At 38.7% G+C, this 24051-nt stretch overlaps 1 protein-coding gene across 4 annotated transcripts in view; it reads left to right on the top strand.

The window, feature by feature from the left end:
- Positions 1-24051, top strand: part of CCDC191 (coiled-coil domain containing 191) — an 89533-nt gene that overhangs the window by 26785 nt on the left and 38697 nt on the right. For all 4 annotated transcript variants that reach the window (XM_015075313.3, XM_053220877.1, XM_053220878.1 and 1 more), the window contains 2 exons: positions 7624-7814; positions 19513-19762. In XM_015075313.3, coding sequence (XP_014930799.2) covers positions 7624-7814; positions 19513-19762 — 441 coding nt within the window. The remainder of the gene's footprint in view (positions 1-7623; positions 7815-19512; positions 19763-24051) is intronic.

The following is a 24051-nucleotide window of genomic DNA, read 5'->3' as shown; positions in this document are numbered from 1 at the left end:
ACTAGATAGCAGGAAACTTGTCAGCACCCTCAAAATGGTTCACTGGCACAAACCCAACAGCCAGCTATACAGAGTGTTTACAGGAAGACTGGAAAGAATCTGTTTCTAGGAGTTGTTCTAGTTCAATCTCCTTTAATTCTTGTAATTCTTTGTGCTTTGACTCTGGATTCTATTTGTTCCCCCCTAAACAATCTCTTAACATCACATTTGGGCCAAGTTATTTAATAGGAGACTTTCTGAGAGAAACTGAGTGGGCCCTCTTATCCAAACAAAAGCTCAGGTGCAGCACTATGCATGCATCTTTCCCACATACTTATTGCCAGCTCTCTTTGTTTTATTAAAAACATCTGTTTTTGCATAGAAACTCTCTACTTCCATTTTCTCTCCTAGTTTCTCTTTGATCTTGCAGTGAAATCTCTTAGGGAGATTCAGCAATCCACATGTCATTGCTAATTAGCAGAAACAACAAGGGATTAACTATGAAACTCATACTATTTGGAAAATGGCCTTCTGAATTCTTGCCCTATCTTGAAATACATTTTATGTCTTGTTAATAAGATAAGAAAGTCTATGAAACAAGACTTGGGAAAGTTGAAGAGAACAATGAAACATGGGTTAATACTAACTGAAATCTTAACTCTGTGGGGGAGGGTTTTGGTTTGCTTATTTGGTTGGGTTTTTCTGTTAGAGAGTAAGATAATAGTGACCCCCAGGAAATCATCATTAATGTTATGCTTATGGCATAGCGCCTTCCAAAAGGCCACCCCAAACGAAACCAAGGGAACATGGGGATATATGGAAAAGAAGCCTAGATTTTTCTAACAAGATGATGAAAACAGTAGTTAAGTACCTCATTTATATAGCACGATTCATCCCTAGAGATCTTAGTTACATCGGGACTGCCTACACGCCACTGAGGTAAAGCCATTTCTGAGCTGAAACATAGCAACCATCCTCTCAGCAATGTTGTCTGTGTTTGGGGAAGGAAATGAAGGAAAAGCCTTTTTGCAAATAAAACTGTAGGGAAAGAAATGTCAGGCACACACATGAAGGACATTGGCTCTAAGCTATTGGTAAAGACCATGTGTGGTATCATTTTAGGAGGGGTTTGAAACATTATTATGTTTTCCTTCATGTAGCTAACTCTGGAAAATATCCAAGTAAAATTTGATCGGTATTAGTAAGGAGGTTGTTTATTTTGTTGTTCTGCTCTTCCTTACCCTCATCCTCTGAGTAACTAGGGTTTCCCATTCTCACAGAAGGGACAGTGAGAGCCAGGTTACCAAAATATCGTGCTGGGGTTTTGCTTTTCAAAATGCCATGAAGCTGTTTGATCCAGAGGTTCCAATTCATGTATATGTAATTGTTTGTCTTTTGAAAAAAAGTTCTGATTAAATTCTGCTTTAAGAAAAAATAAGAGCTTTTGGCATAAATGGAGCCCATTCTATAAAATTTTATGAGTTGACTATCATTTCCCCTAAATGCTAGACATTTTGGGTGAATATATATAAGGATCTTGAGAACCATATTGGTAGAAACAAATGACATTACATCATTGTCTTACTGTCAGACTACCCTGGAGGTGAACCTAACATTTGTCTAATATATTCTGAGATGAGCTGTACTCTCGGCATAGTTTGAGGGTGTGTGGCTGAGGTGGGAGAATGCACAGGGAGTGGGGATTGGTAGGAGGGAAGAAATTTGGAAGAGGAAGAGAGAGGAAAAGAGAGAAGTGATGGGAAGCAGTGGGTCTGCCCTCCCTAAGACAGGAGGCCCTGAAAACCGGTCTAAGCTACATTGAGGAAGGAGCCTTATCCTAATGAATAGTCAGGTTATAGGCTATATCATGATCATTCTTTAAAAGATCCAGGGATATTTGTTGGTTAACAATTTACTGTATGAGGATGCCTAGGTGGTTCAGTCGGTTAGGCATCCAACTCTTGATTTCAGCTCAGGTCATGATCGTGGTTCATGAGTATGAGCCCCACATCTGGCTCTGTGCTGACAGGTGTGGAACCTGCTTGGGATTCTCTCTCTCCCTCTCTCTCTCTGCCCCTCCCCTGCTCGCACTCTCTCCCTCTCTCAAAATAAATAAATAAACAAAAAAAAAAAAAAGAATTTACTATATGGTAAGACTAAGCAACTTCTTTCTGAAATTGTACTATTTCTGAAGAGAAGCAGAATTAGATAATTAAAGCAACATTATTGCTTAGCAGAATTAAGAATTTACAAAATGCCCTAATGTTGGCAAATACACAGTGACACATATATGTGTGATGTGATGTAATGTCTGATGTATAGAATTTATTGTTAAATACTCCAGGGGATGGGGCGCCTGGGTGGCGCAGTCGGTTAAGCGTCCGACTTCATCCAGGTCACGATCTCACGGTCCGTGAGTTCGAGCCCCGCGTCAGGCTCTGGGCTGATGGCTCAGAGCCTGGAGCCTGTTTCCGATTCTGTGTCTCCCTCTCTCTCTGCCCCTCCCCTGTTCATGCTCTGTCTCTCTCTGTCCCAAAAATAAATAAACGTTGAAAAAAAAAATTAAATACTCCAGGGGAAAAAAAAATGAATGGAGGAGACCTATAACAAGATTAGCAAAATGTTGATAATTTTTGAAGCTGAATGAGGGGTTTATTCTTCTACTTTTGGGTATGTTTGTTAAATTTCTGTAATAAGGGGTATTTTTGTGTGTGGGATTTTTTTTTTTAAGTTTAAAAAAGGAAGGAGAAAAAAGCTAAGTACAGAAGTTAAAAGAGCATCACACCTTCCAGGATATAACAAAAGTAGCTTTTTGTCTGTAACCAGTGTTAACATTTTGCACAGCGGTTTTGCACAGTGGTAGTTGTCCAAGTTTAGGCCTTTGGGCTTCTCCGTGGAACCAGGCGTTGTCCAGGTCTCAGTGCTGTGGGCAGGGAACTGAATGTATTTTCCCTAATGTAATTAATTATAGGAGTATTTAATGTTGGGGTAGGGGACACAATGACTTCCTCTCTTTTCTTTGGGGCGTAATGATGAAAATCAGGAATAGGGTGCATCACAGGGTACTCCTTCCCAGGGGCATGCATTTTTGCCTGAATAAGGATCTTCCTTTCCCCACCCCCCAGGATTGCATACGTTCTATGGGGCCTTTAGCCTAGCTCTATTGGTCCCCAAAAGGAAAATAGTTGAGGATTGCCTCCTGTTGTAGCTATAGAGTGCCTGTTCCTCCTGGCCAGGGAGCACCAAGGGGTCACCTGGGGCCCCACAGAGCCTGTGGCTTTATTGCTAACATCGGAGCCTTGGTCAACGCCCCCCCAGCACTAGTTGCACCACAGTTAGTTCTGTTCAGTTCTGTTCAGAAATAAACTGTAAACTTGTTGACATTTTTGTCCTCTTTACAATGCATTGTTTATTTTTCCATGACTGAGAATTTTGATGCAATTATCACGGAGATTTCTGACAAAAGGGAAATAGCTGAGGAATTTTGATGAGTTCCCCACTTCATTAATCAGAACAAGCGTCTCTAGTGACAGGGTCAGAATTACAACGAAGATTAGATAGCAAATTGCTGTTCCACCTGATGCCAATCATTCCCCACGACAGCAGTGTGATTACACGTCAGGGAAGAGCTTTTCTTGCCAACAAAATGAGGGCAACTCCAGTGCAGGTAATAAATTTAGCAGGGTGAGCTGTCATTTCTCCTCTTGAGTGGAGTCCTTAACGATCAGAGGATGTCTTATGGAAGATTTTGAGAGGATGAGAAGCATTTCCCTTAAAAACTTACTCAATTTCACTTTGTGTAGTATTTTATTTTATAAATTATTATAGATATGTATTTAGGAACAGTCTTTCCCACAGTGATTTTCTGTATTTTACTTACGTGTACAAAGCCTTAACTCTCACCACAACTACGTTAAAAAGATGTGCAAGTTAGTGAAAAGAATATATAACCGTAGTTGAAAATCTATCAGAAACAAAACATGGTACAGAAATAAAGGAACTAGGTAAGAAATGGAAGGAGGTCAGAATAGTTGTCTGATGAGTTAAAACATTAAATTCTGAGGGGCGCCTGGGTAGCTCAGTCGGTTAAGCGTCGGACTTCGGCTCAGGTCATGATCTCATGGTTCATGGGTTCGAACCCCGCGTTGAGCTCTGTGCTGACAGCTCAGAGCCTGGAGCCTGCTTTGGATTCTGCGTCTCCTTCTGTCTCTCTGCCCCTCCCCTGCTCATGCTCTGTCTGCCTCTCTCTCTCTCAAAAATAAATAAACATCAAAAAAAAAAAACCCATTAAATTCTGAAACCAAATTTATTGAATAATATGTATTAAACAGAATGTATTCCTCTTCCAACACAGTTGTGACTTTCAATAATAGTTCTTGTTTCAAAGAGCAAAAGGATAGAGCACTATTGTAGTGGCACTGAAGAGGAGAAGCAGGCCCGGGAACAGCAGGGACTCAGCTGGGGGGAGAGGTAATAGAGAGAATAAATAGATCATGACTATGGAAGTATGCCACTTCTCATCACTTCTAAATAAAAGCAGAGTGCTAGCATCTTCCAGAGAAGACAGGACTGAGAGTATTTTCCTTTCCCAAATACTTTCCTCCAAGTACATTTATGGGAATCCTATTTGCCGAAATAATGTTTGCCATGAATCAAGAATAACTAAGTGGCTATTTTTGATTCACACTTTTATTTATTTTTTTTTTACTTTAATGAGATTGCTCTTTTGAGTAGTCAGGAAAGACCAATCACAAGTGAATTTCGAGAAAGCTGTTGCTATGAGGGCTCCTGGGTGGCTCAGCTGGGTGAGTTTCCAATTCTTGATTTCTACTCAGGTCATGATCCCAGAGTTGTGGGATCAAGCCCTGCATTGGGTTCTGCTCTGAGTGTGGAGACTGCTTAAGATTCTGTCTCTCCCTCTGCCACTCTCCCCTTCTCATGCTCTCTCTCTCTAAAATAAAATGTATTAAAAAAAAGAAAAGAAAAGAAAGCAGTTGCTGTGAGTCTGTCACTTGGCTGTTACTTTTATGTAGTGAAACTGAATCATAGATCGTTAAAACTGATCATTTTGCCCTTAAAGTCTAATCTTAACTATTTCCACTTGATCTTAGCCAAACGGCCAAGAAGCGATAATCTTAACTATTTTAAAGACATATAATGACAATAGCATTTATTAACACAAATTTTGCCCTTTTAAATTCACATATGTTCCAGCAGTGCTCTTCTACCATAGTAAGGTATATATTGAGTTTTTTCTCTTTCAGTATAAAAGCAGCAAAAAATTTGCCCTTCATTTTTAAAAAGAAGACTTTTTGCCTAATATAGATTGAGTCATCAGGATGCCAGAATATTTCAGTATTAATCTTAGGTATGCCACTAGCTTTTCACTCTGTGAATTTAGTGATTAACCCTTCTCTACTTGAAGTTTAGCTTTGTAAAGTAAATCATAATATCTGTAGTCTCTCCATTTGGTAATGATGGTCTACAAATTAATAAAACAGTGCATGTAATATTGTGCTTACAGCAATGCTTTGAACTTTGTAGACAAGGAATATAGAAATCCAAGAAGGACACTATTAATAGTGTTATTATTGTCCAGGTGGATTATGTTTATACTGTTTCATCATTATTCCAGGAGTTAAAATTAGAGATAGCTACACAGAATATTTCATCAGATCGTTCAGGAGGAATATCTTAAATGAATCTGGTATTTTCTTTTGACAATGACACACAAGTTAACAATATATTTTTTTTCCCATGGTCTATTTTGTGGGTTAGATAGGCAAATAATGCAAAAAGTATATCCCCTCAACTTGGTAGCTATGTGTCTTTTCTTTTTTATGACTGCAGGCATATCCTGTATTCAGCAAATGTCCCTTCCTCTCTCCCTCTCTTTTCCCTTCTTCCCTCTTCTCCTCCCTCCTTCCCTTCCTTCCATGGCATCTAAGGTAAACGTCTGCACAGTATTCCCTCATTTGACATAATGGAAAGGGAACAAGGGCTTTTTAAAGTTTGCCATGGTTTCTCCTGATAAATAACAATAGGGAAGATTTTGTAGTTTGTCTAAATGGAAATATAACTGAATTCTTGTTATTCCTGGACAAATGGTCTACTTGTAAGAATTCCAACATATGCTTCCTTCCTAATGTTATCAATCTTTCAATTTATATATCCTCTCTCCCTATAATCTCTCAAAAGGAGAGATTATATCTTAACTTTGTTCAGAGTTCCCAAATTTAAACGCAGTGGTGGTTGCTTACTAAATGTTGAAATAGTGAAAGATAAGTATTGTTACACAGATAGAAGCAGTAAGTACAGATGATCCTGGTAGAGCTAACAAGTGCTTGAAGCTGGTCATTAGGCATTCCCTATACTTCCCACAAAGTCACTTTCTATGAAGTTACTTTGTGTTTTATTGCTACCAACACGGATTTTCCATTTCTATTCATGGGACCCACTCCCTTCCTTCTGGAGGCTCACAGTCTAGTAGAAACCAGTGAACAGGTGATTATAATACAGTGTAATGAGAGTTTTGATAGAAGAAGCAGAGGTTGCTGAGAACACAGTGGAAGGGCACTGAGGTTTGCAGAAAGTAGTTGTGATAGGAGAACTTCCAGGGAGAAGTGAGTCCTGAAGTAGTCAGGTAAAGAGAGGGCGGAAATGGAGGACCAAGAAATTAGTATGAACATAGGAAGGTGTTAAGCAGTGTGGTTGATACAAGGCCAAGAGCTGAAAGTTATGTGATGTGGTGGGAACATTAAGTTTACTGTGAAGGTGGAAGATGAAGGCAACGACTAGATCTCAGAGATTTTCTCAAACCAGAGAGTAAAGTACTTCTCTGGGGATATCTTTAGGGTCAGTGGAACTTGTCTTACTTGTTGTCAGATGCATGGAGTGGAAGATCACAAGCGTCCCGAGCATCTAGTCTCTCTAGACCTGCTCACCAAAGCTCTCCCATGGTCATGGTAGCCCAGCTGAAGCTGTTTTAGCTATCCTGTTTCCAGACACCAGAGACCCCCATTCCATCCTCATGGGATCGTCTGTATTCCTTTGTGTAGGATATCAGCAGGTGTTAGTAACAGAAATTAACTAATTGGTTGGTACTTTATTTTATTAAGTTTATTTTATTTATTTATTGGGGAGGAGGGCACAGAGAGAGAGGGAGAGAGAAAATCCCAAACAGGCTCTGCACTGCCGGCACAGAGCCCGATGTAGGGCTCGAACCCATGAACTGTGAGATCATGACCTGAGCTGAAATCAAGAGTCAAATGTTTAACCCACTGAGCCACCCAGGTGTCTGAATCAGTTGGTATTTTAAGCTCCAAGACAAGTTGGCCATCCTCCTAGAAGCAGGTGTTTCAAGCTTTTCAAAAAAGTCCCTTAACTGGGGTCTTAGATATGACTGCTACTCCAGCTTCCCAAAGGACTGGTGCCTGAGAATGAGAATTAAGTACTATAGTTTAAGCCACGAGCCTCAGCTGCATGACTTGAATAGTTATACTTGGTTCTCCTTCCATCAAGACGACAGTTGCTAGATTTGTTAGAAAAAGTATGAGGGGGATACCTGAGGTGACAGCTCTCAGTATTAGATATTACAAACACTAGAGCCAATCAGTGGTGATTTTCCACATGTTTCCACTGCAGTGTCAAAAACGGTATTTCTCTGCCTGGCACAAGCTGATCCTTGATCATAGGATCAAGCTGGGAAAAGCTGGGACCCTGTCTGACTGGAAGTTTCAACTGAAAGTCCTGCGGGCCTGGAGAGACTACACAAGATCCCAGAAGTTGGCACGGGAGACTCAAGCCATGGAAAATTACCTTAGGGAAGAAAACAGGTACTATTATCTGTACCATGAAAATCCTTCTGGTGTATTATAGGACATTTTTCCTCCTGAAGAATCCCAAAATAATCTAAAAATTATGTTCACTAGAATCATTTCATCCATTATAAAATGTGGTAATCACTGTTTTTCTATATTACATCCCAAACTAGAAAATTTTAACTGAGGGGCACCTGGGTGGCTCAGTCAGTTAAGCATCTGACTCTTGATCTCAGCCCAGGTCTTAATCTCAGGGTCATAAGTTCGCGCTGGGCATGAAGCCTGCTTAAGAAAAAGAAAAAGAAAAAGAAAAAAAAAACATTTTAACTGAAAAGTGTAAGCAAAGATTTCATTAAAATATACTGATGCACATGCTCTCCTTTTGAAGAAAACAAGTACTATGTTTTTTCCTTGCCCTCTGGATGTCATAGCATTGCACCTTGGACCATTTTACCAATTCAGAAGACAGAGTTTGGTTTATATGCCAGTAATTCTCACTGATGGAAATACCTGTCTGCACGCTGAATGTTAATTAGGAACACAGGGAACATCCATCTGCCAAGGTGATTCCCCCCACTCCTCTGTCTTCTGTCCCACACCTTATTTAGAGGTTTTTGACACCTTTATATCAGCTCTCTCTTATGCTTATGAATGACACAGAATTTGTCTTCAAATAAAACTTCCTTTGTTCTGTCATCTTAAAATTATATACATTTTCTTCTATTCATTTCCAGGTTTAGCTCTGCATCCTTGAACCAAAATCATGGGTATAGAAGGAACCATTTGTTTGTTTGGGGACAGGGGCAGTTTATGTGCTTATGTGTAATCACTTCTCTTACCAGCAACTCTTATTCAGGGTGAAAACTTGAATGAATTGTGTGTGAAACCATTGTTATGTAGAAGGAAATGCTGCCCCCTGGAGTTGTGCAGCTGTGTGACAGCATCAGGCCCTGGGGTGGATACACAGGAGTCTGAAGCCCTTTTATGGGGAAGACAAGATCTAGAAGCAGGACAGGGGCTGAGCAGCATCATAAACCATCAAGTGCATAAATCATCCCTTCTGCCACTGAGAACTTAGCAGAAGTAAGTGTCACACTGAGCAGGGTTAGGGCTTGATCAGGAAGGTGGGTCTTGAGCCAGACTTTGTACCATAAATAGGATATTCCTAGGTGGGGATGGGGAGATGAGGTAATGGCACTTGGTGTAGCCGTTCAGGTTGGCCGGAGATCATCAAGCATGTGGTTTCTCAAGTTCATCAATTTGTGAAAGGCCTTGAATGCCAAGACAAGGAGTTTAGGAATTCTTTGGTAAATAAAGGTGAAGTCTTGATAGTTTTTAAGCAGAAGGATGACTTAGTCAATTTCCCTTTCTTTACAGTATGCTAGGGGGAAAAAAAAAGGTCAGCTTAGAAAACTCTTTCCCATAATTCATTTCTAAGTTCTTAGGACCTAGCGATTCATATAAGGAATTGGGATGATAGCTTACTGAAAAAGGAATAGCTAGCAAGATATGCTGGGTAAAGGAGAGAAACTGGAGGTGCTGTAAAAGGGAAGTGACATGAATGATGGTATGAAGGGAGTGGAAACTGAGTGTTGAAGTTAAACATGGCTGTGAAATTTACATACCAGAAGAAACTTGTAGAAGAAAAATATGAAGAACTTGAGATTTCATTGCAATTAAACTGCTTAAATATGAAATCACTAAATGGGGATTTCATAATAGCATTATGTGCCAATTTTTTTTTTTAAGATCTTAGAACGTCTCGTATCTGTGAATTATTTTCAGGTGTCTATTTTTAAACATTCAGAATGGGTACTACATTTTTTTTAAGTGCCAGAGTTAGAAAATACTTAACTTGTAATAATTTTTTTACTACAGAACTTTAGAGCAAAAAAATTTAGAGCAGAAAGCCACCTCAAGGATCGTCTGATCCTGCCTGTCATTTTACATATGTTAAAAGTAAGGCCTAGAGAGAGTAAACGACTCTCTCAAGGTCCAAAGGGTGAGAGTAGCTAGTCCAGGACTAGACTCTGGTCTCTTTGCTTCTGATCCAAATGCTCTTTCCTGTACCACACTGCTTCTGTACTAAATGTTATATAACATCTAGGTGGTGGTTCCCCAAGACAGCTGTATTTTTCATTTGTGTGGCAATTTACTTTAGATGGCTGCAGATGAAAAATAAAGCAGTAATTAACAAATGACAAGACATGCTGGAAACATATTAGTAGTAAGAAGCTACTAGATACAAACCATCCTTTGTGCTGCTTTCCCAAATCCCTGGCTGTCTGCATGTTTTTCTTTGTTCTAGAAAGAAGGATGGGATATTAAAAGTGGGGAAAAGCTCTAAGTTAGCTACTATAAGCAGAAACCAAGAAACATTAGTGGGATTGAGGGTGTCTGGAGAGCTGGGTTCTTTTCTGTGTTCATCAGAGTTTCTCCTAGTATCTCAGTAGACACCAAATACACATTTGCTGAATAATAAGTGAGTCAATGAGGAGTTTATTTGCTTCCTCTTTTGCAATTTAACTTGACAGTGTTTTCAAGTATTTTTTTTCCCTAAATAATGAGCTCAAGGGATATAATGGGTTACTAACCATAGAAACTAAACACTTACCAGATTGGCAAAGCACAGGTGGTTCTGTGGCCCATCCATCTGGACATGGAAATTATTTGCTATGCCCGTTACTCAGATGTCAGCTGTGTCTTCATCCTCCAGCTCTTGCATCCGCACTTGTTTCTGACACCTGAGATTTCCCTCACTGGCCAGTTCCCCCATGCAAGGCCTAGCTTTCCTGGCTTCCTTCCTTCCTTCCATCCTTCCGTCCTTCCGTCCTCCCCTTTTTCCTTTCTTTAATTTTCTTTTGTTCTTTCTCCTATTTTTGTCTGTCTCTTTTCTTTTAAAAGTAGTTATGGTAATGGTGTTATAAAATTTCAATACAATATTATAATACAATCTCAACCTTAACAAATATTCCCAAACCTGAGAATTTACTTGCTTAGGTAATACAATAAAACCCTGGTGCACATGCTTAGTTAGACCCTTTGATGTGGTGGTGTTGGAATTTGAACTGTATTTTTACTTTGCTCAGCATGTTCACTTTTAAAAGCTGACTTCATTTCTTCCATTGCTCCTCTCTCCCTTCCTCTCTTAAACTTATGGCGAGCCCTAGACAAAATTAGGAAGGAGCGGGGTTTTCGACGTCTTCCACCAGCCCTTTTTGAGCCCCTGATTTCTCAGTTCTTTCCTGAGAAGCACCTCTGTTTTCCCCTCATTAACCTCTACATTACTTGCAGTCCTGCCCTCTTGTACCAGAGTTCTGGGCCTTTCCTGAAATATGCTTTTATCTCTTCCCTTTGTCCCTCAAGCCCCTCATGCTCTTTTACTGTAATCCTCAGTTGATGTTATCCCTCTCAGGAAACTGTGTACACTTTAACAGGCATGGTCTGGAAACAGTGCCCAATATGTAAGTGTTGGGGATTTGAGGGTACTGTGTGGCAGGCCAGTGGGAAAACTGGCTCTTTGACATCCCTCAAACTATGGTGTTCATTTGTTCACTTGTTCTTTCATTCTGTTTGATAGAATTTATTCTTTCAGCCAACCAGCTTTATTGACATTTACTGGGTACTAGGCTCTCTCCTAAGTACAGGGAGGAGGGACTTGAGAAAAGTGTTAAACACTTGCCTTCTAGGAGTTTTCCATTTAAGTGAAGTTAAACATGGCACCCAACTACTAAAAATAATTGCAACAGAAGGCAGCATAAGATAAATACTCGAGAGTGACATGGACTTGGCTATCGTGCGTTATAATCCCCTGAGGAGCTTTTTAAAAATAGGAATTCATGGGCCCCACCTTCTAAGAGACAGAATGTGGCGAAGTAGAAGAGGGCGTTTTTCAGTTTGGGGAAAAACTGGTAAATCAGCACATAGCTGGGGTGAGCCCACATGCTAGCCTAGAAGAGGGGAGGCTGGGTTGAAAATAGACTGTCAGGTCCCCATTTTCCCACACCTCATTTGAGCATTCTTTTGGGCAGTCACTTACAGCGCCCCTCTGGGAATCATGTTTGATGCCCTTCCCTCCATGCTCACCTGGTATGAAGGCAAGAGGCCAGAAATTGCGTGGCTTCTGAAGCTGGTCAGGCTCCTCATATGTCTGTCATAGAGGCAGGGGGCCCAGATTTGCACTGCCTGGCTCACTTTAAAACCCTTTCAGACAGAATTGTGTTATCTTCTTTTTCCCTGTGGGCTACCTGGTGCATTACTGAATGCATTAGCTCGTTCATTCCTGCTCCTAGTCATCCCAAATGCGACTGCTTGCACCGCTGCTGTTTTCATGCGTCAGATTTCAGGACTCAGATCACTAGTGTGTGCTTATTTATTTATCATTTTTCATATCCTTTTAAAAAATTCAAGACACTTTTTAGATATCTAGTAGTTTTGCCCTGAGACAGTGTTATCTTCCATGAGAATTTGTTCTCTATGTTTAGGGTGTGTGTGTGTGTGTGTGTGTGTGTGTGTGTGTGTGTGTGTGAATTAGATCTTTTTAAAAAACTCCTGTAGAACAAGCAATGTAAAGCCTTTTTTTTTTTTTTTTTAGGGTGATACCATTTTTAGGAGGAATCTGAGGCTTAGAAGCTTCCAGGTACTTATCTAGTCACCCCTATCTATTCAGTTAGTCAGTGTTCTCCTGACTTACAGGTTCTAGTTCATGCACTGATCATGAAGTATCAATTCAGGTGTTGTTATAAACAGCATGGTTCAGGGGCACCTAGGTGGCTCAGTTGGTTAAACATCGACTTCAGCTCAGGTCATGATCTTAAGTTTGTGAGTCTGAGCTTTGTGACGGGCTCTGTGCTGACAGCCTAGAGCCTGGAGCCTGCTTCAGGTTCTCCCTCGCTCTCTGCCCCTCCCCCGCTCATGCTCTGTCTCTCTCTCTCTCTCTCTCAAAAATAAATAAAAATGTTAAAAAATTAAAAAAATAAGAAACAGCATGGTTCATATTTAAACTCTTATTTAAACCCTAATAGTTTATTTTCTTTTTTAAACTTAAATTTTATTTTATTTTATTTTTACAATTTATTTATTTAAATTCAAGTTAGTTAACATACAGTGTAGTATTGGTTTCAGGAGTAGAACCCAGTGATTCATTACGTATATATAATACCCAGCGCTCATCCCAACAAGTGCCCTCCTTAATGCCGATCACCCATTTGGCCCAACCCCTCACCCACCTCCCCTCCAGCAACCCTCAGTTTGTTCTCTGTATTTCAGCGTCTCTTATGGTTTTCCTCCCTCTCTGTTTTGTGTCTTATTTTTCTCTTATTTTTTTATTATTAATTTATTTTTTTACATTTTTCATTTACATCCAAGTTAGTTAGCATATAGTGCAATAATGATTTCAGGAGTAGAATCCAGTGATTCATCCCCTACATATAACACCTAGTGCTCACCCCAACATGTGTCCTCCTTAATGCTCCTCACCTGTTTAGCCCATCCTCCCACCCCAAACCCCTCCAACAACCCTCAGTTTGTTCTCTGTATTTAAGAGACTCTTATCTTTTGTTCTCATCCCTGTTTTTATATTATTTTTGCTTCCCTTCTCTTATGTTCATCTGTTTTGTATCTTAAATTCCACATATGAATGAAGTCATGTGATATTTGTCTTTCTCTGACTAGTTTCACTTACCATAATACCTTGTAGTTCCAACCACGTAGTTGCGAATGGCAAGATTTCATTCTTTTCAATTGCTGAGTAATATTCCATTTTGTGTGTGTATGTGTGTGTATGCACACACACACACACACACACACACACACACACACACACACCATATCTTCTTTATCCATTCATCCGTTGATGGACATTTGGGCTCTTTCCATACTTTGGCTGTTGTCGATAGCACTGCTGTAAACATTGGGGTGCATGTCCCCTTCAAAACAGCATACCTGTATCCTTTGGATAAATACCTAGTAGTGCAATTGCTGGGTCATAGCATAGTTCTATTTTTAACTTTTTGAGGAACCTCCATACTGTTCTCCAGAGTGGCTGCACCGGTTCGCATTCCCACCTGCAGTGCAAAAGGTTTCCTCTTTCTCCTCATCCTTGCCAACATTTGTTGTCGCCTGAGTTGTTAATGTTAGCCATTCTGACAGGTGTGGAGTGGTATCTCATTGTGGTTTTGATTTGTATTTCCCTGATGATGAGTGATATTGAACATCTTTTCATGTGTTTATTAGGCATCTGGATGTGTTCTTTGCAAGTGTCTATTCATGTCTTTTGCCCATTTCTTCACTTTTTTTTTTTTTTGTTTTTTGGGTGCTGAGTTTGATAAGTTCTTTATACATTTTAAATACTAACCCCTTATCTGATATTAGAAGATACTGCAAATATCTTCTCCCTTTCTGTTGGTTGCCTTTTAGTTTTGCTAATTGTTTCCTTCGCTGTGCAGAAGCTTTTTATCTTGATGTGGTCCCAATAGTTCATTTTTGCATTTGTTTCTCTTGCCTCTGGAGATATATTGAGTAAGAAGTTGTTCTGGCTGAGGTCAAAGAGGTTTTTGCCTGCTTTCTCCTCTAGGATTTTGATGGCTTTCTGTCTTACATTTAGGTCTTACCTCCATTTTGAGTTTATTTCTTTGTCTGGTGTAAGAAAGTGGTCTAGGTTCATTCTTCTACATTCTTCTACATGGCACTGTCCAGTTTTCCTAACACCTTCAGTTTGCTGAAGAGACTGTCTTGGGTAGCCCATTCATTCTTTAGTAGGATGGTCTTTAGTCTCCAATAATTTGTTGTCTTTCCAAATTTTTTTCTTGTGGTTGATTACAAATTTCATAGCGTTGTGGTCTGAAAATATGCATGGTATGATCTCGATCTTTTTGTACTTGTTGAGGGCTGATTTGTGTCCCAGTATGTGATCTATTCTGGAGAATGTTCCATGTGGACTGGAGAAGGATGTGTATTCTGCTGCTTTAGGATGAAATGTTCTGAATATATCTGTTAAGTCCATCTGGTCCAGTGTGTCATTCAAAGCCGTTGTTTCCTTGTTGATTTTCTGCTTAGATGATATGTCCATTGCTGTAAGTGGGGTGTTGAAGTCCCCTACTATTATGGTATTATTATCAATGAGTTTCTTTATGTTCATGATTAATTGATTTATATATTTGCGTGTTTCCATGTTGAGGGCATAAATGTTTATAATTGTTAGGTCTTGGTGGACGTACCCCTTAATTATGATATAATGCCCTTCTTCATCTCTTGTTATGGTCTTTATTTTAAAATCTAGATTGTCTGATATAGGTATGGCTACTCGAGCTTTCTTTTGGTGACCATTAGCATGATAGATGGTTCTCCATCCCCTTACTTTCAATCTGAAGGTGTCTTTATGTCTAAAATTGGTTTCTTATAAATATCATATAGATGGATTTTATTTTCTTTTCCATTCTGATACCCTATGCCTTTTGATTGGAGCATTTATTCCATTAACATTTAGAGTGAGTGCTGAAAGATAGGAATTTATTGCTATTGTGTTGTCTGTAGAGTTGGAGTTTCTGGTGGTATTCTCTGGTCCTTTCTAGTCTTTGATGCTTTGGGTCTTTTTTTGTTTTGTGTCATTTTTTCTCCCCTCAGAGAGTCCTCCTTAAAATTTCTTGCAGGGCTGGTTTAGCGGTCATGAACTCCTTTAGTTTTTGTTGTCTGGGAAACTCTTTATCTCTCCTTCTATTTTGAATGACAGCCTTGCCAGATAAAAAATTCTTGGCCGCATATTTTTCTGATTCAGCCCACTGAATATATCCTGCCACTCCTTTCTGGCCTGCCAAGTGTCTGTGGAGAGGTCTGCTGCGAACCTGATCTGTCTTCCTTTATAGGTTAAGACTTTTTTCCCTTGCTGCTTTCATGATTCTTTCCTTGCCTGAGTATTTTGTGAATTTGACTATGATATGCCTTGATTGTCAGTTTTGTTGAATCTAATGGGAGTTCTCTGTGTTTCTTGGATTTTGATGTCTGTGTCTTTCCACAAATGAGGAAAGGTTTCTGCTATAATTTGCTCACATAAAAACCTTCTACCCCTTTTTCTGTCTCTTCATCTCCTTGGACTCCTATGATTCAGATGTTATTCCTTTGTAATAAGTCACTGAGTTCTCTAATTCTTATAATGTGCTCCTTTGCATTAGTTTCCCTCTTTTTTTACTGCTTCATTATTCTCTACAAGTTTATCTTCTATATCCCCCCCATTCTCTTGAAAAAGAAGAAAGGCTAAAATGGATTTAATATCAATCATAGTGACATGAAGCTTCCATAAAATCTCCAAAATACAGGGTTTAGGGAACTTCTGGGCAGGTGAACACATCCACATTGACACCCCAAATACACGGGGACAGAAGCTCTTGTGCTTAGGACCCTCCCAGACCTCACCCTATATATCTCTTCATCTGGCTGTTCATTGGTATCCTTCATCATATATCCTTTAATTAACTGGTAAACATAAATGTTTTTCCAAGTTCTGTGAGCTACTCTGGCAAATTAATCAAACCCAAGGAAGGCGTGGTTGGAACTTACAGTCTATAGCCAATTGATCAGAAACACAGGTGATAGATAACCTGGTCTTGTGACTGGCATCTGAAGGTGGTAGGAGGAATGGGGGAAGATACTTATGGGACCGGAGCCCTTAAACTGTGGGATCTGACACTGTCTTCAGGTAGAGGTGTCAGAACTGAGTTGAGTTCTTGGATACCCTGCTGGGTGTACAAGAATTGCTTGTTGGTGTGGGTAAAAACCTCCACACATTTGGTGACTAGAGTGCCAGAAGTGAGGTATTCTCTGAAAAGGTAAAAAAGACACACAGGTGACAAACAGTGGGGAAGAACTGGATTTTTCCCTACATGGGAAGGAAAATGGAGTTTTTCCATTATATATGGTCTTTAGCCTTTCTGTGCATGCAGTTATGTAAGCATGATGCTCAATTTATATACTCGTGCCAGAAATTCCCATATTTCAGCTGGGAAGCATATTGGGACAGGATGTTTTCCAAAGGGAACTCTGTCCTTCATTTTATGATTAATTGGCAACTGTGTCTGAAACCATTTCTTTTGGTTAGCATACCTAAGTATTGCATTGGATTGAGGTTTTAAGACATAAGTGATTTTTCACTTTCAGAAATATTTATGTTTTTAATCTTTTAAAAAGTATAGAAATTAGCTTATTTGGACTATTGTCACTCTGCTGAGGTGAACTGCAGAGGAACGGGAGTAAAACCAGCGTTGTCTCTGGATCCCTGCCTTCTTCATGTCTACTCTTCCATCACAACCCTCAAATGTAGATATTTTAAACACACTTTGAAATCCCCTACATAGTCATTATAGAGTGGCTTGTAAGCACTATGGTGAACATGAAATTTTTACCCATTTTCTTACTGTTAGTCTTTTTGTTATACTTGCAGAAATATTTTTCTCTTTCCCTTTTTATAGTGTCCAAATAACTTCTTCCATGACAGTCAGAATCCTAGATCACTTTTTGCTGTTTATGCTGTAAAGACATGAAATTAACACATCAGATAAATTTCACACTCCCCCCCCCCCTTCCTGAGCAGATTGATGTAAATTGAATTTCACATTAATCAGACAGAGCAATATACATCTTCTATCCAGTGGAAATTTATGATTTTCACTTACTTAAGAAAAGTGCTATAGGCTTTCTATTTCTTTCACTATTTAAACATTGGTATTTTGGGAGCTTTTTCTTACCTGCATTGCTACCTGATTTATTATCCCTATTTCCTCTAAAATTTTTATTTCAAGGTTATTCTGTCTCATACTAGATAATTTATTTCCATCAAATTAAACTCCATGTATAAATGTTTATATTACCACCTATATTGTACTTTTATCACAAAAATATCAGTCTGTTAATCAAATATTGAGTACCTACATTAATACAGTAGAAGGAAGCAATTAAATACAATGAAATCCACTATTGGCAGAGTTGTTGTTAGTGTTTATCCTGAATTTCATTATTTCAGTGGACTCTACTCTCACTAATTGGTTGTTTCATCCAATGCCTCTGACATAGGTTAAATTCTATAATACTAGAGTAGTCTTTTTCAAACTAAGGGTTTTAACCCATTAATGGGACCTGAAATCAGACTCAAGATGACCTGTTTTTTAAAGAAATGGAATGCATCAGAAATGTCAGAATGCACCTCTGGTAGTAAGGGTAAATATTGTTTGGTGAAACTTTTGTTTCATTTAGATATGTTTTTGTTTCAAACATACACATATACCTATAAACTTGTATGTTGAGCCACGGTGTAACATTTTTCTTACTGTAGGTGCCAGTCAAAAAAGATTTAAAAGTCACTTAAACATTTAACAACTCTAGAAATGTTCTCCTGACTCAGTGACTTAAGAACTTTATGATTTTTTTTTTTTATGTAACCCCAAAGAGTCTTTGAGGAGTGTTAAGCATTATGGATGTTCAACAGAAATGGGTATACAAATTGTATTCTAGAGAACATATTCGAGTCACTTTTACAAGATAAAATCAAGTAGGTGTCTAGATAATAGATTTTAAACCTCAAAACTGACCCCTGATGCAATATAATAAGTTCCAAACTCTATAGCTTACTTATTCAGGGACAGTAATTATCCACTTATAGTGCTCAGAGACCTCCATGCTTGAATTCTCAAATGGCTGTCAGAAAAATGTCTCTTAATGGAGATCCCCTTTGGGAAGGGAGTGTAGCAAGCATTACCCAACTCCACTCAGTGATGGCTCCTAATGTCATGAAGTATCTGGGAGTCAAAAAAAGGTCTTCCTTACAAAGAGAATTAACCAGACTCATTACTAGACTCTGAATGAGTTCCATGAGGGCAAGTGCCTTATCTCTGACACGTCTTTCACACTTGTCTAGTGTTTAGCAAGGCAGTGTTTCATTCATTCAGTTTAAGCATTTGGTAAATGAATCCTTCTCTTTAGAGATCCTGTGTCTGATCAAGTTCTTTCCTAAGATCCACCCTCCTGGTTTCATACTGACTTTTATAAGTCTTATACTTAATTTGTTATTGACAGTTCACTTGTTAAATCTTGTTCCATTCCCTTTCTCCCAAACCTGTCTTCATTTGCAAGCATGGCTGAAATCTCCCTTATTCATTCATCTTTTTAAAAGTAGTTATTTAGGGGCTCCTGGGCGGCCCAGTCAGTTAAGCGTTCAACTCTTGATTTCGGTTGAGGTCATGATCTAACGGTTCATGAGTTCAAGCACCGAGTCATGCTCACGCTCACAGCACAGAGCCTGCTTGGGATCCTCTCTCTCTCTCTCTCTCCCTCTCTCTCTCTGCCCCTCTCCCACTCACTTGCACGTGTGGTCTCTCTGTCTGTCTCAAAGTAAGTAAACTTAAAAAAAATAAATGTAGTTCTTTATATGCCTGTTCTCTTTGCTCCCTTTTACTATTTTATGGTAATTTAGAAAATGTAGTATGTCTTTGTGACATGATAGAATTCCTTCTTCTGAGGTAATGTCTTAAGGTACTAATGCCCTCTACTAGCAGACCTTTTGCACCAGGGAATTTGATAAAGTGATTCCATTTTAGCTTAAATAAAAGGATAAGCTGGAGGTAAGATGGAGTATTTCTGGGACTCCTTTAGACTTGTCTCATTTATATTATCAACTAACAAGGGATAAATGGCTTCTTTTTTTTAACGGAAGAAATTTGTTGCTTAGAAAACAACAACTGGCCACTGAATATAACCGGAAACAAGTTCTCCGACACCACTTTACAGAATGGCAGCATTGGCATCGTGCAGAGATCCTAAAGAGAGAGCTGGCGCAAACTAAGAAGGAAACCAGGAAGAGAATGAATGAGCTGCTGATGGCAGCATCACTAGGGAAACTCAGTGCAAATGGGTCACCTGGCATCAGTCTACTTGAGGAAGCAGCAGCCATGGTGGATGCACCTGTAAGAAATGGAGAGGTACAATGTTTTTCCTTTGCTTGGCCTTCTACTTATTAAACACTGGCATCTGAGCTCTGCACTTGTATAGCCTAGGATATATTAGCCACTGTCAGATTGCCTTGACTGGGCTATCTAAAAGATGAGAGCTGTTTATAGTACACAAAGGTTACCTTTCAGTCAGTGTTTATTTTCTTGAACTGAATCTTGTTTTTATATATCACATATAAACTTTGGTATAGTTGAGACTCGGTAGGGACATAATATAGAGAGGGAATTTACAATAAATGAAAGACTCTTTCACAAATAGATAAAGATTGTTTATACCTTTTGAATTCCTCTTACTTGATCATCAGACATTTCCTTTCTAACTGAGCTTACGATATATATATATGGAATTTTAAAGTTTTTGTCTAATAAAATCATATATTAATTATTGTAATTTGATAGGAGAAAATGAGAGAGGAAAAAGAAAAGTAGCCTATAATTCCATCATCTGGAGATAACCACCAGTAACATATTGAAATACAGCCATATAGTCTTTTCTCTATTCATGCATATGTAAATTTTTCTCTTTAATATTTATATAACTTAACGTTTCTTCAAGTGACTGAAGATATCTAGTTTTTCATAATACAGAGAAAGTAAGGCCATTTTTTTCCTTCTTAATAACTATATCACTATGCTGTTTTTCTAAAAAAAAATTCATAATTTTATACTATAACATGTGAATTTTCTATGCCACTAAATCTACTTCTGCAACAGTAGTTCTCAACTGAGAGTAAACCACAGATGAGACCTGTTAAATCAGAATTTCTGGTTGTTGGGCGCCTGTATTTTTTTTACGTTTCACAAATGACCCTGATGAATACCCCTTGGTGAAGCACTACCATTCTGTACCATCATTTTGTAATGGCTGTGGATACTCTATCGTGAACCCTAAGCTAGGATATGTTTACCTTTTTCTCTATTGCCGGACATTTAAGTTGTTTCCAGTTTGACGCTATTGCGAACAGTTCTTCAGTGCTTCAGTGAACATCATTGTAACAAAATCTTTGCACGCATCCATTTTTACTTAAATGCTTTGTACTTAGGATAAATACCTAAAAATAGAATGCCCATTTAAAGACTTACCAAATTGCCCTTCCACAAAGGTTGTGCCAAAGAAATGCCTATTTTCCTGTCTAATAACACATTTTTCATTTTTGCTAAGTTGATAGGTAAAATATTTTTATCTTATTATTGCTTCAACATTTGCATTTTTTTATTAGTGAGGTTAAATATTTTCTTAATGAGCTTTTTTTATTTTATTTACATCCATATGAGTTAGCATATAGTGCAACAATGATTTCAGGAGTAGATTCCTTAATGCCCCTTACCCATTTAGCCCGTCCCCCCTCCCACAACCCCTCCAGTAACCCTCTGTTTGTTTTCCATATTTAAGAGTCTCTTGTGTTTTGTCCTCCTCCCTGTTTTTATATTATTTTTGCTTCCCTTCCCTTGTGTTCATCTGTCCTGTGTCTTACAGTCCTCATATAAGTGAAGTCATATTATATTTGTCTTTCTCTAATTTTGCTTAGCATAATACCCTCTAGTTCCATCATGTAGTTGTGAATGGCAAGATTTCATTCTTTTTGACTGCTGAGTAATACTCCATTGTATATATATACCACATCTTCTTCATCCATTCATCCATCGATGGATATTTGGGCTCTTTCCATACTTTGGCTAATGTTGATAGTGCTGCTATAAACATGGGGGTGCATGTGCCCCTTCAAAACAGCATACCTGTATCCCTTAGATAAATACCTAATAGTGCAATTGCTGGGTCATAGGGTAGTTCTATTTTTAATTTTTTGAGGAACCTCCCTACTGTTCTCCAGAGTGGCTGCACCAGTTTGCATTCCCACGAGCAGTGCAAAAGAGCTCTTTTTCCGCATCCTCACCAACATCTGTTGTTGCCTGAGTTGTTTGGACAGGTGTGAAGTGATATCTCATTGTGGTTTTGATTTGTATTTCCCTGATGATGAGTGATGTTGAGCATTTTTTCCTGTGTCGGTTGGCCATCTGGATGTCTTCTTTGGAGAAGTGTCTATTCATGTCTTTTGCCCATTTCTTCACTGGATTATGAGTTTGGTAAGTTCTTTATAGATTTTGGATACTAACCCTTTATCTGATAGGTCATTTGCAAATATCTTCTCCCTTTCCATCAGTTGCCTTTTAGTTTTGCTGATTGTTTCCTTTGCTGTGCAGAAGCTTTTTATTTTGACGAGGTCCCAATAGTTCATTTTTGCTTTTGTTTCCCTTGCCTCTGGGGACGTGTTGAGTAAGAAGTTGCTGCAGCCAAAGTCAAAGAGGTTTTTGCCTGCTTTCTCCTCGAGGATTTTGATGACTTCCTGTCTTACATTGAGGTTTTTCATCCATTTTGAGTTTATTTTTGTGTATGGTGTTAGAAAGTGGTCCAGGTTCATTCTTCTGCCTGTCGCTGTCCAGTTTTCCCAGCACCACTTGCTGAAGAGACTGTCTTTATTCCATTGGATATTCTTTCCTGCTTTGTCAAAGATTAGTTGGCCATATGTTTGTGGGCCCATTTCTGGGTTCTCTCTATTCTGTTCCATTGATCTGAGTGTCTGTTTTTGTGTCAGTATCATACTGTCTTGATTACAGCTTTGTAACACAGCTTGAAGTCTGGGATTGTGATGCTTCCTGCTTTGGTTTTCTGTTTCAAGATTGCTTTGGCTATTCGGGGTCTTTTCTGGTTCCAAACAAATTTTGGGATTGTTTGTTCTAGCTCTGTGAAGAATGCTGGTGTTATTTTGATAGGGATTGCATTGAATATGTAGACTGCTTTGGTTAGTAGACATTTTAACAATATTTGTTCTTCCTATGTAGGAACATAGAATGTTTTTCCATTTTTTGTGTCTTCTTCAGTTTCTTTCATAACCTTTCTATATTTTTAAGTGTATCAATTTTTCACCTCTTTGGTTAGGTTTATTCCTAGGTATTTTATGGTTTTTGGTGCAATTGGAAATGGGATCAATTCCTTGATTTCTCTTTCTGTTGCTTCATTATTGGTGAATAGGAATGCAACCGTTTTCTGGGCACTGATTTTATATCCTGCAGCTTTGCTGAATTCATGGATCAGTTCTAGCAGTTTTTTGATGGAATCTTTTGGGTTTTCCATATAGAGTATCATGTCATCTGCGAAGAGTGAAAGTTTGACCTCCTCCTGGCTGATTTGGATGCCTTTTGTTTCTTTATGTTGTCTGATTGCTGAGGCTAAGACTTACAATACTGTGTTCAATAACAGTGGTGAGAGTGGACATCCCTGTCTTGTTCCTGACCTTAGAGCTGAAACCTAAAAACTGAGAGCTTTCCCCCACTGAGGATGATATTAGCATTGGGTCTTTCATATATGGCTTTTATGATCTCGAGGTATGCTCCTTCTATCCCTACTTTCTTGAGTTTTTTTTATTAAGAAAGGATGCTGTATTTTGTCAAATGTTTTCTCTGCATCTATTGAGAGGATCATATGGTTCTTGTCCTTTTTTTATTGATGTGATGAATCACGTTAATTGTTTTTGCGGATATTGAACCAGCCCTGCATCCCAGGTATAAATCCCGCTTGGTCATGGTGAATAATTTTCTTAATGTATTGTTGGATCTGGTTGGCTAATATCTTGTTGAGGATTTTTGCATCCATGTTCATCAGGGAAACTGGGCCATAGTTCTCCTTTTTAGTGTGGTCTCTGTCTGGTTTGGAATCAAGGTGATGCTGGCTTCATAGAAAGGGTTTGGAAGTTTTCCTTCCATTTCTGTTTTTTGGAACAGCTTCAAGAGAATAGGTATTAACTCTTCCTTAAATGTTTGGTAGAATTCCCCTGGAAAGCCATCTGGCCCTGGACTCTTGTTTTTTGGGGTTAAATATTTTTTGAAATGACTGTGTGTGTGTGTGTGTGTGTGTGTGTGAGAAAATGGATATAGATATTTAGTGACTTGTCTCTTCATGTCGTTATACTTTTTTTTGCTTGATTATATATATTTTTCTTATTTGTAGAGCTCTTTATATTAGACTATTGATGCTTTTATTATGACGTATTTTGCAAAATTGTTTCATTTTTTTTGTCCTTTTGGGTAAGTTTTGGTGTTTGGTACTATACAGAGTTAAGTTTTTATAGATTTTTTTCTTTCATAATTATACTTGTCATATTTGAAAAGCCCTTTGGGGAAGGTCCCCTGCCACCTCACCTTCGCCCCAAACCCCTCCAATCTTTCACATAACACTGTTGAGCACTTAACTCAGACATGTA

Source organism: Acinonyx jubatus, chromosome C2 (assembly GCF_027475565.1).
Source record: "Acinonyx jubatus isolate Ajub_Pintada_27869175 chromosome C2, VMU_Ajub_asm_v1.0, whole genome shotgun sequence".
In the NCBI taxonomy this organism is placed as follows: domain Eukaryota; kingdom Metazoa; phylum Chordata; class Mammalia; order Carnivora; family Felidae; genus Acinonyx; species Acinonyx jubatus.
This window is presented reverse-complemented; position numbering and strand designations above follow the sequence as displayed.